Genomic DNA, 18,483 nt, shown 5'->3' with positions numbered 1-18,483 from the left:
TCTTAGTTCACCCACACCTCCATCAGAAGACCTGAAAGACAACCCTGATTTAAAAAAAATCCTCCCAAAATATCAGGAGAGATCTGGTCCCACCCTAACATTCATAAGTAGGCAGAGGGTTCTGACTCAGGAGGTATCCTATGGTCTCTGTTTCCTTGCTAAAACATCATGACTAAAAATAGCTTGGGAAAGGACATTGTTTATTTCATCTTAAAATTTGTAATCCTTCATCCAGGGATGTCAGTAACAAGATCAAGGCAGTAACTGATGCACAGGCCATAATAGAGTTCTGCTTACTGGCTTGCTTGGCCCACTTTCTGATACCAACCAGGACCACCTGCTGTGATACCACTCACAGTGGTCTGGATCTTCCCACAAAAGTCATCAAGTCATCAATGAAGAAAGTGCTCCCCCATATTTGTCTACAGGTCAATCTGATTGAGGCATTTTCTTCATTGAGAGTTCCTCTTCCCAAATGAAGAGTCATATTGACAAAAAAACAAAAAACAAACAAACAAAAAAAAACCAATCAGCTGTATTAGTTACTTTTCTATTGCTGTGAATAGACACGCTCCTTTCTAATAAAAGAAAGCACTAAACTAGGGGCCTGCTTACAGCTTTAGAGGCTAAGTCTGTGACCAACATGGCAGAGATGGTGGCAACAGTCCAGCAGCCCGGATGCTAGAGCAGGAACTGAAACAAAAAGCATGGGCAGACAAAGAGAGAGAGCGCCAACTGAAATGGCATGGGCTTCTGAAACCTCAAAGCCTGCCCTCATCCATACTCCAGCAAGGCCTCTGCCAACTGGGCACCAGGCATTCAAGCACATGACTTGTGGGGTTATTGTCATTCAAAGCACCACACCAGCACAAGAAGTGGCTCTCATTATCCCACCGGATGGTCATGTGTCCTCCTCTTCAGTTGATTTCTCTCAGAGAATTATTCTAATGGCTGTACTAATTATCAATGGGGGAAAGATGGAGGAGAAGCAATAAAGAAACCTAATAAATTTCTACTCTTGAACTCTCAGTAGTAACCTCCCAAGACAGTGTAGAGCCTGAGGAAAAAGAAAAAGTGTAGCCCTGGCCCTGCATATTTTTAACAGTTTGTGTTTTCCCACATAACAGTAATGTGTTGAAGTTAAAAAAAAAAGTTAGAGGTTTTAAGATGCAGCATTATTTAAATGCAAGTGTCTCATTTATAACTGAAGCAGAACTCATTATACATTTTTACTGTTTTAATAGAAACAGACGTTGTCAATGCCTTTAATGACCTGGAAAACCTTAGCTACTAAATGTAACGTGAAAATCCTAATGTGTGGACAGGCAGTCTTCCTTTGCCTCAGGCGCTAAGATGCCCAGCATAGCACTGCCAGAACCCATCTGTCTTGGTCATCACTGCCTGACACAACTGAGCACCACAGATGGACGCCAGGGATCCAAAAGTGGAGGTTTTGGGTATTTGGTGATAGCTGTCGCAATCCAGAGATGAAATGATAAACTCTCTGGAGCATTCCACAGATAGAGAAACTGGCAAAGAGTAGCCCCAGACTTGACCAAGTTTGTGAAGAGAACAAGAAACAGTGTCAGAAGGGGGCGTGTAGGCCTCTTGTCTGTCGGTCTGTCTGGGATCCTATACAGCTGCCTAACACTGCCTTACCCTCCACTTCTGCCCTTGCTGGATGCTTCCCACCTGCTGTGTTCACACCTGAGTCTGAGTGTGAACACCACTGTCAGGCACCTCAGCTTCTGTAGCCTTAGCCACTCATTCTCTGCTCAGAGCCGTGTCCCTCTACCTCGTGGACTATACTCCAGCACATAGCCTCGAGTGCCTGACCTGGATTCTGCCTTCTGAGCAGGCACTGTAGCTCACCAGTGATGGTGTTCAGCATGGACAGAAAACAGCTGGCTTTCTGCATCTGTCTCCATACACATACAAACCGATAACCTTTTTCATAAGACTCTTGGGAGTCTTATGAATGGTGTCATTGCCCTCTCTGATAGAACTGAGATGAGAGCTTTTGGGGCATAAATGAAATACTATATGCCATCATATCCATGCAGGAAATTCATACCCAAAACAAGCCATTTATGATTACAGATTTTAATGAGATTCTCAGCCAGTAATCCAATGATGGCTTTTATGAAAAACAAAGTTCATTGCATTTTGTAAGGTAAAATATGGCATTCTTGATGAACATCAATGCTAATGGTAGTTATTTTTTCCTTTAAAACAATGAATGTTGTGTCTCTAAAATGTGCTTAATACTTTCTAAAGCTACAAACAAAATACATTTATGTGGCCAAGTGTTTAGTTTACACAGTCAGACATTCAGTTCACAAAATATGTAGACCTTTTGAAGAATTAATTGGTTCTTCTTAAATCCAAAAAGAAGCAAAATTACCTGAATTATGGCCATTTGGAATTTGGCTTTTATTTAAAATTGCCTGTGCATTGTCTGTTTGCAAAACTACATCCTTATCTACCCACCAATTACATGCAAAGGGGCCTGTCAGCACTCAGCCGAGCCAGGCTTTAGTACCAACCTCCACTTGGCTTTATTTGTGTTTTTAAAATGAACAGGAAATTCTAAGTTTAAGCACTAAGACAATGTGACTAGAAGATTGCATCACCTTTAAGAGCTGACTAGTTTTTAAGAGAAGCAGGCATTTGCCAGGAGAGCAAACACTCCAAAGAATGGGCTTCAATTCCAGCCTGCTCCATCATTCTGTGACTCATCCCCTAAGGACCAGATGTCCCCTGAGGAAGTGTTCGAGGAGCTTGGCCCTCTCCATGGCCCTTACTTTTGCCCTTGTAACTTCAGTCTCCTCCAAGCCCTATCCTTGCAAGCCATGTTGATTCTTTTCCTTGGCTTTAGAACCTCAACCTGCAGTAGCCAACTGGCACTTCAGGGATAATTTTCTTGACTTGCAAAGTGTTGCCTTTTTGAAGACCGTTTCATTGAAGAGTGGTCATTCCCACGCATTGTCATTTCTGATGACAGTGAACAGCAGGGGCACACGTGTGTTCTCCCTGGTGGCCCTGTGCTGCTCTGCACAGCTCCCCTTGGCCCACTGTCTCTGCAGGCCCCACTGACTGCAGAGGAAGCCCCTGCTTTATCCCTCTGCAGTGACCCTCAGTATTGTCACTGGTGGCAACTGCTTGAGTAGCTTTAATCTCTTCCCCCACCAATTCTACCAGGAACTTAAATCAAAGATGGTGCACAAGGAAGAAAACCCATTTACTCCCATGCCTGTGACCTCCTGTGGTCATGAACAGTGCCCCCAGCTTTGATTCATAATAACGAATAGCTCAATGCCCCCTGCTAGCAACATTTTGGAAAGAGGTAACATCCTGGGCTGGACCAAGCCTGAGAGGGGAGAGGAGAGAAAGGATAGGGGCTTCTGAAAGGATTGAGAGTTCTTCCTCCAGACTCTGTGTGTGTGTGTGTGTGTGTGTGTGTGTGTGTGTGTGTGTGTGTGTGTATTTTGCTGAGCCCACATGAGAACCTATCAAGGGACAGAGATAGGGATGAACGGTCTGTGCTATATGTTGGTTCAACAGAACGCAATCTATTTCTTCCAAAAACTAAAATGCCCTCCTTCGTACATGGTTTTTGGTTTTACCACTTGAGATCTTGCTTGTTGACTCCATGATGTGTTGCACTGTTAAAAGGCAAAATGTGTTCATCTCTCAGCACAAGCTCTGAACCCTAGCTCCTCATGACCCACTGTACCTAAAAGAAATAATAATAATAAGTAGCATCATGGTCTGGTGAGGTAGCTCATCAGGTGAGGGCACTTCTGCAAGCCTGAAAGTGAGTTCAGTCCCCAGAATTTGTGTAAATGTGGAAGGAAAGAACCAACTCTATTAAGTTGTCCACACGTGTTCCCCTACATGCACATCATACATACATGGTGATGAGGGTGGGGATGAGGAGGGCGAGGGCGACGCAGATGAAGAAGAAACACTGCATATCCACCAAGGTTATCTCAAAGCTATTTCTTGGGTCTAGCTGGGATCACTTGACTATTCTTTCAGAATCGTTTGTAAGGATTTATACATCTGCTGGCTGGCTCTATATGGCTTGACACGGACTGGAGTTATCCGACAGGAGGGAACAATTGAAAAATAAAATCCCTCCATAGGTTTTGGCTGTAGGGCATTTCTTAATTAGTGATTAATGGGGGAGGGCCCAGGCCATTGTGGCTGGTGCCAGGCCATTTCTGGGCTGGTGGTCCTGGGTGCTGTGAGAAAGCAGGCTGAGCAAGCCAGTAGGCAGCACCCCTCCGTGGCATCTGCATCAGTTCCTGCCTCCATGTTCCTTCCCTGTTTGAGTTCCTGTCCCGATGTGGAACTATAATCCAAGTAAACCCTTTCCTCCCCAAGCGCTATGGTCATGGAGTTTCCTCAGAGCAACAGTAACCCTAAGACAATGGTAATAGTATCATCTCATTTGTGTGTTTCTTCTAGAATGATGTTCAGCTGAGGAACTGAAATCTTTCTCTCTTAATGGAAAACGTAGACTACCCCCCACCTTGTCCATTCATGTTTTTTTGTGTCACTGTGGCCATTCTCAACTTGGAATAATCCTCTTTCTGGCTCACCCCCTCCCCCAGGAGACATTTGCCAATATCAAGAGACAGCTTTTGTTCATCTCAACTGAAGAAAGAGAATGAGCATCAGAGGGTAGAGGCAGCAGTAGAAGTAAACACTGTATGGTGTCCAGGAAAACCCCACAACGAGGGGTCATTCCGCCCAGTCAGTAGAGCCCAGGTGCCAGCCTGCTCTACTGAGGCCCCTCTCTGTTTTCCAAATTGAGCAGCTGTGCCGATTCATCAAATAACCCCCTTGCCATTGTCCTCTTTCTGTGGCTGTGCCCTTGGTTATCTCCACTCCATTACCTCAAATGTTGGCTGTCTCTATGTTCTTCCCTCTCAGTGCTATGGAGCCTCTGAGAGTTGGCTTCATCTTCCTCATCTGTGGAGAGAGACCCAAGGCCATGTTACGTACGATACAGAGAATGTTCTGCTGTAGTGATGGTTTTAATTTTAAATGAGTAACTTTATTAAATATAAAACAAGAGAAAGTAAAAAATAAACATAACATCTTATAAAGTGTTTCATAAAACCCTTGATGAATAAAGGCAGGAGTCCCTCTATTAGTCTGCATGGGCTCCTAACAGACACCACAGACTGGTACCTTATTCTGAAGCTGTAAGTTCAAAATCAAGGTGTTGCTGGGACTACTTTCTCCTGGGGCTTCTGTCCCGGGCTTATGGATGGAGGCTTCTTCTTGAGCCCTCATATGGCTGCCTCTCAGTGAACATCTGATTTTGAGCTACTCATACAAGAGTGTCCTGTAAGTTAAGGCTCAATCTAGAAACCTCTCTAAATGACCTATTTCAAAGTTTATTTCTAAAGATAAGGAGTCACATTCTGAGGGACTGGTGTTAGAACTCCCACACAACACTCAGCCCATAGCATGCCCACCCCGAGTCCTGAAGAGACAAAAGTATATATGTGTTACCAGGGCCATGGAAAGCTGCTGTGAGATGACTGACATCAGGGAGGGGTGGGGATATTCTTAATGGTAAGAGCAGACCTCTACCATCAAAGTTGACCCTTTCAGCTTCTGTGGAGCTCTCAGTGCTCAGCCCCACCCAGGAACCAAAGAAGGGCTAGGAGGGAGGGGCGCTTGGCCGGGCCAGATGGGTGAGGTTGGATATGTGGACAAAGAGGAGACCCTGTCCTCAGAGCTGGCTGGTACTGCTGCCAAGTGGGTAGAACAATGCAGAGTGCAGAGGGTCGCATCTTTGAGCCATGGTACTTCCTCCTGAGTGTCCTGGAATGCTAGGACAGTGTGTTCCAGAGGTTCATGTCATGCTTTGGCCCCAACAGTGGACTCAGATCAAGCATTTCCTTGAGATGAGATTCAGTTTCTTCCTCGGTGCCTTGTAAAGGTGTGAGTCCTCACTTCAGGATAGTCCCTGTCCCCTGACTGGGTGATGACATCACTCTGTGGTTCTAACTCAATCTGGATGCCTTTGCTCTCTTTCAGGAGCCTGAGCGCCAGTACATGCACATAGGCACCATGGTGGAGTTCGCATATGCCCTAGTGGCAAAGCTGGATGCCATCAATAAACACTCCTTCAATGACTTCAAACTGCGAGTGGGTATGTTGTGCAAAGCCTGGGATGGAGAATAAAGCCTTGGAAATCAGTGGGGGTCCTGGTTATGTGAAGCTGAGTACTCATGCATGCATTAGCACCATGAGACTGGCTGCATACGGAGGGGTAAAGAGAGGCTGTAAGCCCCAGAATCGCTTTTGTGTGGTTTGAAAAAAAAGACATTCCTTTTGTCTGAACTCAAGGGGCAGAAGTTTGGTTCAGCAGGTGGAACTGGAGCTGTATCTTAGTCCCCAGAGCCTCCAGCCAGCCAAGTAGGGGTTTGCCTAGTACAAAACTCTTCGCCTGCTGCACCATATTGACGGGAAGCTGCCCTTACTTGGCTGTTACCAATGACCTGCCATCAACTAGCTTTCACCTCAGAACCAGAGATAAGCAATGTCATTGAATGGTGCATCCTAGCAGTGAGTGTAGTGATATGTACATGTAATTCCTGCACTGAGGGTTAGAAGCAGGGGGAATCAAGCATGAGGTTCAAGACCATCCTCAGTTGCTACCTAACAGTTCAGGGACAGCCTAGGCACCACGAGACTCTGTCTCAAAAAGAACCAAACAAACCAAAACCACAAAAACAAAGTATACACATTAGAATTACTGGACTTCAGTCCTGTGTTCATAGGGGCACAGTCTACAAGAACACAAAATGTGTCCAGATAGTTTTTCCAATTTATTTTCTTCAATATTGGAGAAATCTTTAGTAGTTAAAAAAAAAATCATAACTTCTCACTAACTGAAAAAAAAAATCTTGATTTCTGAAGTTTTTTTTTTTAAACAAACTTTAAATTGATATTTAGCATGTTCCATGATGACTTGCCTCTTCCAAAGTCTTACTTTTAAAAGTCAGTGTTTGGAGCCACCAACTTAGCGCACAGCTGGCCTGTAATATATGCACAGTGTCTGCAGGAATTCATGATTTGTAAGAACTTCTTTGACAATTTTTTTTTTTTTTTTTTTTGCTTTCTTGGCAACACATTTTGCTTCTTCCATTAGTCCACAGACAAGCAGTTCTTGGTGTCAAGATCCATCTGTGTGGTTTATAACTTTACTTTGAATATAGATTTCTACTTGGGGGGGGGGCCTAATCTGGCTATTTGAAGCTATTTTCTTCCTTCTCTGTACATGTGACCTGAATTTTGAAAACTCCTGATGGCAAATGAGATGTCAGTGTCTGACAGTGCCCTTTATACTGCAACACTTCTGTATGGGTGATCCTTTATTTAGGCTCTGCAAACACAGAAGTTGGGGGCAAGAGGACATGACCTTGTCAGCCAACTGTCCACACCAAACATGTCTCTTGAGCCCTAGATCAAAGCTTCCTTCTTATATTTTATAGACAGCCTGATAAAGCTAGAAATCACCCAGTGAAACAGTGTCTACCCATGATATGGGTAAGCCTGAAAGCATAATGAGTAAGGGGGACTCAAAGGCAAGTGAAACTCTGGTTAAGAGACTATATAGTGCTGATGTGTAGGATGAACAGAGAGATTAAGTTATCCAATAATCACAAGAGAGAAATTAAGCAAATACCCATTTAGGGAAGTCATTCACTGCTGAAAATAATTCAGAAAGTTTGTGTCTAGATCAATAATTACCTTTTTCCAGTCTGCAGCTACTAGTCCCAATCAACATCCTAACCTTCCTCATGGGTCCACATTGGCCTTCATCCTCATGGGTCCACACTGGTCCACATCCTCACCCTCTTCATGGGTCCAAACTGGTCCACATCCTCATCCTACTCTCGGGGCCACACTGGTTCTCATCCTCGTTAGTGTGGCTCTGGTGGCCACTGTGCTCTTCATGTTGTTGGCAAAAGGGTGTTAAGGTACACTGAGTTCATCCACTCAGGGTACACAGTTAAAATGTATTTGAAAATTAATATTAACTATATTAAGCATTGTAGCTCACACCTTTAATACAAGAACTTGATGGGAGGGTTTGAAATTTGAAGTCAGTCTGAGCTACAAGACTCTGTCTCCAAAAAGAAAACAAAAACTCCCATTAGTTATGAACTTTGGAAGAGTCTTGTGATGATCTCTCACCTAAGATTCTTTTGCAACATTAAGAAAGGCAATTTGTCATACTCTTTGTTTTCTGAAGCATGCCCTCTCATAACAGAGAAGGGGCAACAGCAGTAGAAACATGGGTCGAGATCTAATGTGACACTGACAGGCTCAATCACCTTGGCATCTTGAGATTTTTTTTTAATAGTTAAAAGATCTTATTTGACTTTTTTTAAATTTATTTATTTTTTTATTTTACATGTCGATCCCAGTTCCCTCTCCCTCCTTCCCTCCCTCCCTCCTTCCTTCTTACCCCCTTTGCCTCCAACCCCCTCCCTTCCCATCCCACCACCCCAATTCCACGTGTAGGGCAATGTCATCCAGGTGGGGTCATGTAGATTTGCCAAGTCATTTGAAGTAGGGATTAGGACTTCTCTCCTGTCTCTGGGTTAAGGCAGTTATCCCTCCATGGGGGATGTGTCCACAAGGTCCTTTTGTGCACCAGGAATACACCCTGGTTCTACTGTCTGAGGTCCCTTAGACTACTCAGTCCTTCTGGCTGAGACCCATATTCTAGGGGGCCTGAGTCAGTCCCATGCTGGATTCCCAGCTATCAGTCTGGGAGCCCATTAGCTCCTCCTTGTTCAGGTCAGCTATCTCTATGTGTTTCTGCAACCTGGTCTTGTCCTCTCCCTCTGCATCTGGATTCTAGTTCGTCTCAGTGTTTAGGTATGGGTGTTTGGCATCTTGAGATTTTAGAGTTGGTGTTGCTCTAGACTCCGATGTGTAGAGTCCATGGGTCTGGTTAAGATTTGTTTAATAATGAAGTCTCAAGCATGATTTAGACAGCTTTCTGACCTAGAACACTTGCTGCAATTAGAATGTTGCTAACCTAATCTGACATGTTACAGGTATCAATCATGGACCTGTAATTGCTGGTGTCATAGGAGCTCAGAAACCACAATATGACATCTGGGGCAACACCGTCAATGTCGCCAGCAGGATGGACAGCACCGGGGTCTTGGACAAAATACAGGTAGCTCTCAGTCTCTTCTCAGCCACCCTTGCTTCTCTTGTGAACCATCAAAAAGTATAATAATAATTAATTAAAACCAACATTTAAATAAGTAAACTTTGTGATATTTTAAACCCTTTATAGGGAAAACGTTGGTTTTTGCATTAACTGTTTGGAATAATACCAACCAGATTCTAATGATGTAAAAGTGTTACAATCAGTTTTCCCACCAGCCTGGTCCCACAGCCACATCAGCCCCAAATAACACACAGAGACACTGTATTAGATATAAAGCTGGCGGCCTGTTACTAGCATTTCTTATTGGCTTGCTCTGTCTTAAATATTAACCCATTCTACTAATCTCAGTATTTCTATGTGGTCTTATCTTACCAGAGAGAATGTCGAGACTTCTCTCAAGTCCCTACATCTTGACTCTCCTCTACTACATCTCCCAGAATCCTCTTTGTTTACTATTCTAGCCTATCTTGCCTTCCTATTTTCCCACAGTGCTTTATTCATTAACCTATAAGAGAAACATATTTACAGAATGACATCTCCCATCATGGAGCCAATGGGCCTTACAAAGACTGTCCTCTGACCAGAAGGGACCTGCATGTCAGGATGGTGGCCCAGAGCCCAGAGAGGTTCCCTCCTGTACTGAGTGTCTTCCTGAACTATGCCCTTTTTGACCCCATCACACATATAAAGATTTTGTAGGGAAGGTCTGCAGCTCAAAGCACAGACAACCCTGACTTCCTGAAAAGGAAAGCATAGACTTAGAAAAAAGAAGGGTGAATACTGGGACTTCGGAAAGAGAGAAAGTAAGATTGGCATAAAAATACAGAATGAAATCAGCCTAGCATGGTATTTCAAGAGCTCTAAATGGTCCCAAATCTCTACAATCCACCCAAGGGAGAGAAAGACAACATCTGACAAATTAAAGTAACAACTGGGAAAAATAAAATCATTCCATGTTAATATTCCCACTGCTCATTAAATCAATTTTAGCTGTGGTTAAAGTAACTCTAATTAGAAGAGCACTGATCATTCTGGGGGGGGGAGAATATAAATTGCTGGAAAGATAATGAGAAAAAAAACCTGCTATAGAAAATGCGATGAAATTTCTCCTGTTCCCTAGCCAAGCAGTGGCCAGTGCCAGGTGGAAGGACAGACAGCCCAATCAAGACAGAGAGTACAAAAGATGGTCTGGAGGCCATCCAGAAGGTGGCTGTGTCCCCTAGAGTTGACATTTCAGCTTGTTTAATTCCTGGCTCTAATCATGTGCTGAGCTATGTACCATGGCTGGAGCAGGGAACATGTTTGTCACCAAGTGCCCTCACACAGTGAAACAGTGTTGCATTGGAGACAATGATCATCATAGCTCTGTGGTCCCAAGTATGACAGTATCATAAAAGAAGACATGGTTTGAAACGTGATGACCTTTGCAGGATGGAAAGAGTAGACAGTCCAGGAAAGACAATTGATTCAAGGTTACTTTCAAACACAGTGGGGAGCTTCTCCATCCAGGTACTAGTCAAGGATGCCCTCTCTGCCTACCCTGGCTATTAGACAAATGTAACAACCAGTGTATTTTCAAGGTCTCTTACATGGGCCCTGCTGGAAAGAGTACCCCATCTGCCACACCCAGTGATTCCATTCATCAGGAATTACAAGACCTCCCTGAATGCATTAGGGTTACCATCTCAGAGACTGGGGTGATGACAGTAGATATAAATGAGAAGAACAGGCAGCTAGGGATAGGGACCTAAGTGTGTATATTCATGTACTTGGCCATAAACTAGAAATGTCCTTGGTCACAACAAGAATGCTGAAGTGTTTGATGGTTCTGATCCCAAGTCTAGTTCATAAGTGGTGTTAAGGTTACCTCTTCGGTGGAGGGCTGACATGCTAAAACAGCTCTGTGCTATAGATGCTTTGGACCTGCGTGCGCTTCCTCTTTCCCAGGCAACGGTAAAAATTTAAACATTATTCAAATTGTGATAGACAAAGGTTAAGGACTTTGTCCTAAAAACTAGCCTTGTGTGGAGACCTGGTGTTCCAACATACCCAAAAAGAAGTGGGAAGGTCGTTAGTCCTCTGATGAGCGGTCATTAGTCCTCTGATGAGATCGTGGGCTTTGCCCTGCCAGGACCCTCTCAGAGCAGGTGCTTGCAGTCACTTGCAGAGAGCTTGATTGTGCTGGCATGCCTGCTCTACTACAAACATGTCTTTCCATTATTCTTTTCTTTATCACCTTTGGTGAAAATGGGCAACATCCACAGACAGAGGAGTGAGGGAAAGTTATGGGGTCACTGAGGGGAAAGAAGGAAAGAAGTTGTGGGCATGTTTAGAGGGTGGCCCACGGAGGAGGGAAGACAGTCCTTTGTAGTTTTGGGGAGAAAATGAATGGCCAGCACAGGCCTGTACAGAAGGGAACACAGGCAGCTGCTGTCCATTCTAATATTGGGAATAAGAAAGATCTAAGAAACAATAGAATTACAACAAAGGATGACAAGTCTGTCTCTCTATATTTTTGTTTTTTTATTATACATGTGAATGGGAGGGGTAATATGGATATGTGCTTGCAAGTGAAAGTCTGTACAGAGGCCGGAGATGCCTGATCTCCTGGACCTGGAGATTGTGGACCATGTGATGTGGGTGCTGAGAATCACGGTTGGTCTCTGCAAGAATAGCATGTGCTCTTAACCACTGAACAATCTCTTCAGCCCTGGCATCATGTTTTTACCCTTTTACACTCTCACACAAGGTGTGTAGAATGAGAAGCATGCTCCTAAGGTTTAGATGTAGCTCAAAATGTATTTATAGCAAAATTACAGTTAGTTTTGTGCCATGAAAATTTTGTTTGAATTGTATATGGAGAATATCTTCTTTATTCCTATCATCAACCCCTTGTCCAAACCACTTCTTGTCTTTTGATTAAATTATACTAGAGGTTTTTTTACATATTTTTATACTGAAAAAAAAGCCTTTCTGAAGCATGACATTACAGCAGTGTGTTACACCACAATTACTGTTTATCCCTCAAAGAGAGGTAGGGCACTTTCCTGAAGAGTTGGGTTACCTACGCTTTGTGGTTCTTACTTGCCTCCTCCAGAATTTGTTTCACTTCTAGAGATTGGTGAGAACCAATCTGCCTTCAAATGATCAAACTAATGAGCTGATTACCAGTGCCCAGAATGCATGTGCCTGCTCAAGCATAGTGTCCGGCATCTGTCAAGCATAGCGTCCCGCACCTGAGATGAGGTGCTGAGCTGTCCAGTTGAGAAAGAAGTGTGTGTGTTCTTGTGCATGTGTGCATGGGCACCTGTGTTTTGAATTGCGTATATGCTTGTATGTGTGTGCACACACGCATATGTGTTTATCATGAGTGTGTATGTATGTGCCTTCATGTGTGTGCATCCGTGGGTGCTTTTCATGAGTGTGTGTTGATGAGCATGTTTGTGCTCAACATCCCCTACCTCATTCTCAAAAATAAGTGGTTTCACATCTCATCCCAACTATGTGTTGTTATGAATGATAACCCCAGATACATGGCAAATTTGCATGAAAAGCACTAGACATATAGTAGGCATTGTCATGTTTGTCCTTTGGAAGACTTGATAACTCACCATTCTGTGTGCCTCAGCTTGGATAAGGTCCTTAAATGGCCTTGCCTCCTAGAATTTCATAGTGTTACCTTGCATGTGCAAAGCCCTAGATATGAACTCAGCAATGTCAAAAAAGAATATATTCTGATGTCATCAAGAACAGGGTTTTAGTTCACCTGCTCTCACCCACCTGCCTGGCATAGCATTCCATCTTGTTCAGCCCGACCGGAGTCTATCGCAGTGGCCATTTTGAAGGACAGCTTTGACTTTGGTGTGTAATTAATGGAGCAAATACTATTCTTCAGTGCTCATCTCCTTCCACTTGAGTCAAACAGTTGGACACTAGTAAGCAACAGTCCAACAGAGAGAAGGCAAAGGTAAAGAAAGAAAGTAATGAGATGACAAAACCAGGACCTCCAGGCCTTGCCATCCCAGCAGCCATCGCTGTGGGAACAGAGGCAGCTGGCCATGCCCATAAGCTCCAAGTCGAGTAACCTTTGCTCTTGTCACACCCCCTCTACCTGGTAGACTGATGTTTGGCTCCTCTGACACGGTCTGTGAAGATCACCTGGCAGTGCACCAAGAGAGCACCTGCCCAGCATCTGAGCATCCGGGTCCAACGGGGTCTCCATCACACCAAGGCCACCAGTGGTCTCTGGATGAGTGCTGTGAGCCAACGCCAAGGGAAGCTAGCAATCCTGGACAGCATGGAACCTCCTCCTAAGTGGAGAAGGAGTGCCACACCCCTACCAAGGACATCCTTTCCCACTTCTGGAAAACCTGTGTTCTCTCTCCACACCCAGAATGTTCAGAACTTGGTAGTTCTTTAAAATATACTTTACTGGTCTCCTGGCAGTTTTAAAAGTCCTTGGTGTAGACATCAAAAACAATGGGGCTGTAAGTCACTGTGGACATGACAGCATTCTGATGGCTCTGTGCGACTTTCTCACTGACACTCCGTGTGACCTAGTGCTTCCCCCCAGACAGGCCGAGGAGGAACCAGGGCGGATCTCTGTAGAAACAGAAAGTCTGCGGCCTGATGCTTGTACTGACTCAGAAACTGATGCTGGCACCAGGCAGGCTCCCTTCTGGGAATGGAGCTTGCTCTCATCCAAAAGCCACCCTTCCCTGCTTCCTTTCCAGATGTGACCAAAAGGAAAGTCATGACTAGAAATTTCATACATGATCCCCTTCCAATTTCATGCTTTTCTTTAAAACCCACTTTAAATCTATTTCATGCTACCAGTGTGGGCATGAGTATATGGTCTTCTTCTGGAACACTGGTGGCCTCTTGGGGACCACATACCTGAAGGAATCTGACTTTCCTTCCCCTAGCAGTCATCAGTTGCCAATATCTCCTCAGCTAAGGGATGGGACACCCTGTTTCCCACCTCCATTCTGGAATGTATGACTTGTGCAGACTCATCCATGCAGACACGGCACTCTTGCCCTCTTGCATCCAGAGAACACAGTCATCTGCTGCCTCTGGCCAGTGCAGTCTTCGTATCCACTCTTCTGCGGTGATCCCTGAGGCTTGGGGAAGGAGGTGGGACACAGAGATGCCATATAGAGCCAAGCAGTTCACAAGCTCTAACTCTCTGTGTGTCTGCCAGCTGCAGTTCTCTGTGCTAACTGTCATCTAGTGGAAAAAGAAGCTTCTCTGATGACGGTTGAGAGATGCCGTTATTTATAGGTAGAATGATAAGAACTTAGGGGGCAATTTATACTATATCCATTTAGCAGAATGACAGTATCAGGTTCTCCCCTAGAGCTGTAACCTACCACCCACAGGTATTTGGCACAGTTTAATGGCGTAAATTCTGCCTTGTGGTTTGTGTACTAGTAGGCAGGTCTTGCCAGCTCAGTCATTGTAGATTGCAGTGTTCATCGCTAAGTGAGATTGTTGACTGTTGGTTGCTTATTATTCTCTGCTGGTGTTGTGCCTAGCGAACCAGGAGGGATGATGGCTTCCAGGTCTGTACCAAGTTCCAGACGATTACCAGGAGCAATGGCAATAACCTGCAATGTCTTTCTACAGGAACCCACTGACCACCAACTCAAAAAAGACATGACCATACCTGGCACCAGGCTTTTGATAGCCTGTGGTGTCTAGGAGAGGTCTTGTCACCTACTCCCTAAACTCAAAAGTATACATACACTTCAAGAAGTGTCTACGGTGTTTCCGGGGTATTTAGTGTTAGTTATCCCACCCCCCCCCCATAAGCCACGGGTATCTTAACTCTGGATATTACTTGGCAGTTTAGGCTCTTTCCATTTTCTTTTTCCATATTGGCACTAAATTTTAAACATTATTGGCATTAACATTTTCTGGTAGATTTCTTTGTCCGTTAATTTCCCAGGAATGGAATTCTTGAGGCAGGAAGCAGACAGCCTCTTTGAAGTGGGCTGCACTGACTTGGGGAGTAACCCCTTTATGTCTGTTCCTGTGGCCTGTAGGTGACCGAGGAGACAAGCCTCATCCTGCAGACGCTCGGCTACACGTGCACGTGTCGAGGCATCATCAATGTGAAGGGGAAGGGGGACCTGAAGACGTACTTTGTAAACACGGAGATGTCAAGGTCCCTTTCTCAGAGCAACTTGGCATCCTGAAAAGCTGTCCCTTCCTGCCAAGAAGAGTGTGCTTGCACTTTCTGACTGCAGCCTTTGTCCCTCATTTTGATGTATGCTCTGTCCCATCCTCTGGAGCCCTTGCAGACTAGTTCCTGTGACCCGGTGGCGTACTGTTTGGTGTCTGTGTGCGCCCAGATTGTCCTGCCACTTGCACTGTGCTTACTCCTAAGCGAAAGGAGAAGGGGACGTGTCCTAGAAGGAGAGCATTTAAAGAAGTGATGGAGAGAGGCGGAATGAACACAAATTCTTAAGGCAATAAAACTGGGGGGAGTATATTATCTTCTGGTGCATGTTCTTGTCTGGAAAATACAGTAGCTCGTAACTGCATCCCTAGTCTGATACTCAAACACACAGTATTTGTGAATAAGTTGATCCTGTCACCCAACACGAACTCTGTGCTCACCTACCCATGTGTCTCCTTGCCGGTGGTGCCGGTGGTCATCCGTGGGCCTCAGCTGGGACTTGCAGCCCTTGTCCCCTTGCTCTGTTGTCCTGTGGCATCGGCACAATTCTCATCCATCACCAGAATTAGTCCTCGAAGCCTAGGACCAGTTTTGTACCAAACTCGTCTGATGTTTTGATGCCATTTGTCTTTTGTAAGGTTAATTCATTAAAGTTTTATGTACTTTGGTTTATAGTGCTTTATCTTTTCTTTTCCTTTTTTTTTTTTTTTTTAATCCTGTGATATTGTCCAGAATGAGAGTCTGTTTTCCAGCTCTCACCCTTTTCAGAAACGGCCTAGAAGGTAGGACTGAGACATACCCTTGCATGATGGTGATATCGACAAAGTTTGTGATGCAGTAAATTGTGAAATGGTTGTCTGGGAGGAAAGAATCTGTGTCCAGTGTGTCTAATGGTCTGGGCTTAATTTTTGCTGCCTTCGTAGAACCATTTAAACAATCAAAAGTCACTACAAGCCTCACAGCCCTGTATGCCTCCTGGACCCTTGTGAAGGGTGGTACCTTGCCAGGGCTTGCACAGTCAAACAAAGAAGAAATATCTGGAATCAGCTGTGTCAGTCAGATGCTATAACAGCCTGAGCTAGCCGATAGCTAGCTTTGTCAAGCTTACCAGCTGCCTGTGATGTCTGAGAAGGCTTTAGAGGACCTGAACTATATGTCTAACTCTGGAGTTGCTTGGGCTTGGCTATTTTTTTTCTTTTTTTTTTTTTTTAACATAAAGAAATTACACTTTGACAAATGATGAGAGAGCAGTTGTGCCTTTTAAAGAGTGTTTAAAAGAAGAAGAAAAACTGCAGATAGCAGGCTGGTTGGGCACAGTTGGTTTCCTCTTCTGGTTCAGTGAGGCATCTGGAGGAATCAGAGGGCCCAGACAGGCTACTGGGAAACAGTGGGTTAGTGGACAGACACCCTGATGTGAAGCACAAGCCTCCAGTTCAACTCCTGGCTCTGATTTTCACTAGCTGCATGCCTTGGAGCACATCTCCTAATTCCTCTTAGGAGTCTTTACCTCCTTGCAAGCCCATGGGACACAGCTGTGATTAAATGAGCTAATGACTGTGAGAGAGCTTGGCAGCACACGGCATGCTCTCGCCAGTATGTTCACAGCACACACACTCGGCTGCCATGCCAGGACTGCAGCTCAGACTGCCCTTCACCATCCCAGTGTGAATACATTGAGCGTGGCCTTTCAACCTTCTGTCTCAGTCCGGCAGTTTTGGATCCTATAATTGCAGTGTGGTTTGATTGGCTTTAATAAGGTTAAGTCTCTGAACGGTAACTGAAGGGAAACCCTTGGTGTTAGGGCGTCCCTCTTCCCTCTAACCAATGCCTGGGCTAGCATGCTGGAGGCACCAGTGAGCTCAGCCATCAGCAGGCGAGTCCATGTGTCTTTCCTTCTTTGTGGCTCACACACAGGTTGTTCTAGGCTGCCTCACCCTGGTGAATAGCACTTTGTGAGATTCACACACACACACACACACACACACACACACACACACACACACACACACACACACCCGGGGAGAGACAGTGGGCAGATCACTGTGGAGAAAAGAGCCTGCTGAGAGGACAGAAGCCAGAGCTGATTACCTGTCGGAAGCATCAATGCCAGCAGCTAAGGTCATTGTCAACGTGTGCCTCACACAGCTCTGGGCTCACACGGGCCTCCCAGGGTAGGCTCTCAGGCAGCATAGCTCAACCCAAACCTGAACCACCAAAGAAATCAGGCCCAGCCCATGTTTACGAAGTCCCAAGTGACTTCCTTCCCAGGTGTTTCAGATCAGCCAGCGTCCCGATTTGAGGCTCCCTCCACTTAAACGATAAATTGGGAGATAGGTGCAGAGACATCCATCCTGTGGCTTGCAGTGTGAGGCCTGATCTGTGGGCACCGACACGGTTCAGGAGGAAAAACTGCCTGTTTTATCACTTCGGAAGCAGCCACTCCTGATGCGAGCTTCTTGACCTCTGAGGAACAAAATTGCCCTTAGGAGCGTGGGAATCAGAGGAATCGTAGAGACTAGCATCAGCCATGTGAAGCCCTCTCTCAATCAACTCCCTCACAACCTTATAGGAAACCTCTCCCCAAAAAAAACAAACAAACAAAAAAATCAGTCTGGTTCCCTAATTCCCGCCCTTCGATGTGACTGGACATGGCTGAGGTGTGCTGTCAGTCAATCCTCCAGTGTTCTCTACCTCCTCGATGAGCTTCATGAAGACAGCAGCTATTACATCTCCCTCTGCCTTCCTTTGCTCCTTCATCAACACACATATACAGGAACCAGCATCAGTCCAACAGCGGTGGGATTTGATAAATGGGAACACAGTCTATTCATATAGGCGTGTGCTCTCCAGGCTGGAGACATGGCTCAGCAGGTGACATCACTCACTGCTCCTGCAATGCCCCCAGGTTTATTTCCCAGCATCCACCACATCTGGTGCATTACGACTCCCCGTGGGCCCGGCTTCAGGAGATGTGACCTTCTCTTCTGTCCTCAGCAGGCACCAGCACATGACCGCACACAGGCATACACGCATACTCACAGTTTAAAAGAAACCTTTAAACAAAGTGATGTCTCCCCTT

At 45.1% G+C, this 18,483-nt stretch overlaps 1 protein-coding gene across 2 annotated transcripts in view; it reads left to right on the top strand.

Annotated features, from left to right (window-relative positions):
- Adcy2 (adenylate cyclase 2) overlaps positions 1-16,071 on the top strand; it is a 339,930-nt gene extending 323,859 nt beyond the window's left edge. For both annotated transcript variants that reach the window (XM_051182639.1, XM_051182638.1), the window contains 3 exons: positions 6,061-6,175; positions 9,099-9,223; positions 15,268-16,071. In XM_051182639.1, coding sequence (XP_051038596.1) covers positions 6,061-6,175; positions 9,099-9,223; positions 15,268-15,420 — 393 coding nt within the window. In that variant the 3' untranslated portion in view covers positions 15,421-16,071. The remainder of the gene's footprint in view (positions 1-6,060; positions 6,176-9,098; positions 9,224-15,267) is intronic.
- The last annotated feature ends 2,412 nt before the right edge of the window (positions 16,072-18,483 follow it).

This window comes from Phodopus roborovskii, unplaced genomic scaffold (assembly GCF_943737965.1).
Source record: "Phodopus roborovskii unplaced genomic scaffold, PHOROB, whole genome shotgun sequence".
In the NCBI taxonomy this organism is placed as follows: Eukaryota; Metazoa; Chordata; class Mammalia; order Rodentia; family Cricetidae; genus Phodopus; species Phodopus roborovskii.
The sequence above is the reverse complement of the archived record's forward strand: the minus strand, read 5'-3'. Positions and strand labels throughout refer to the sequence as shown.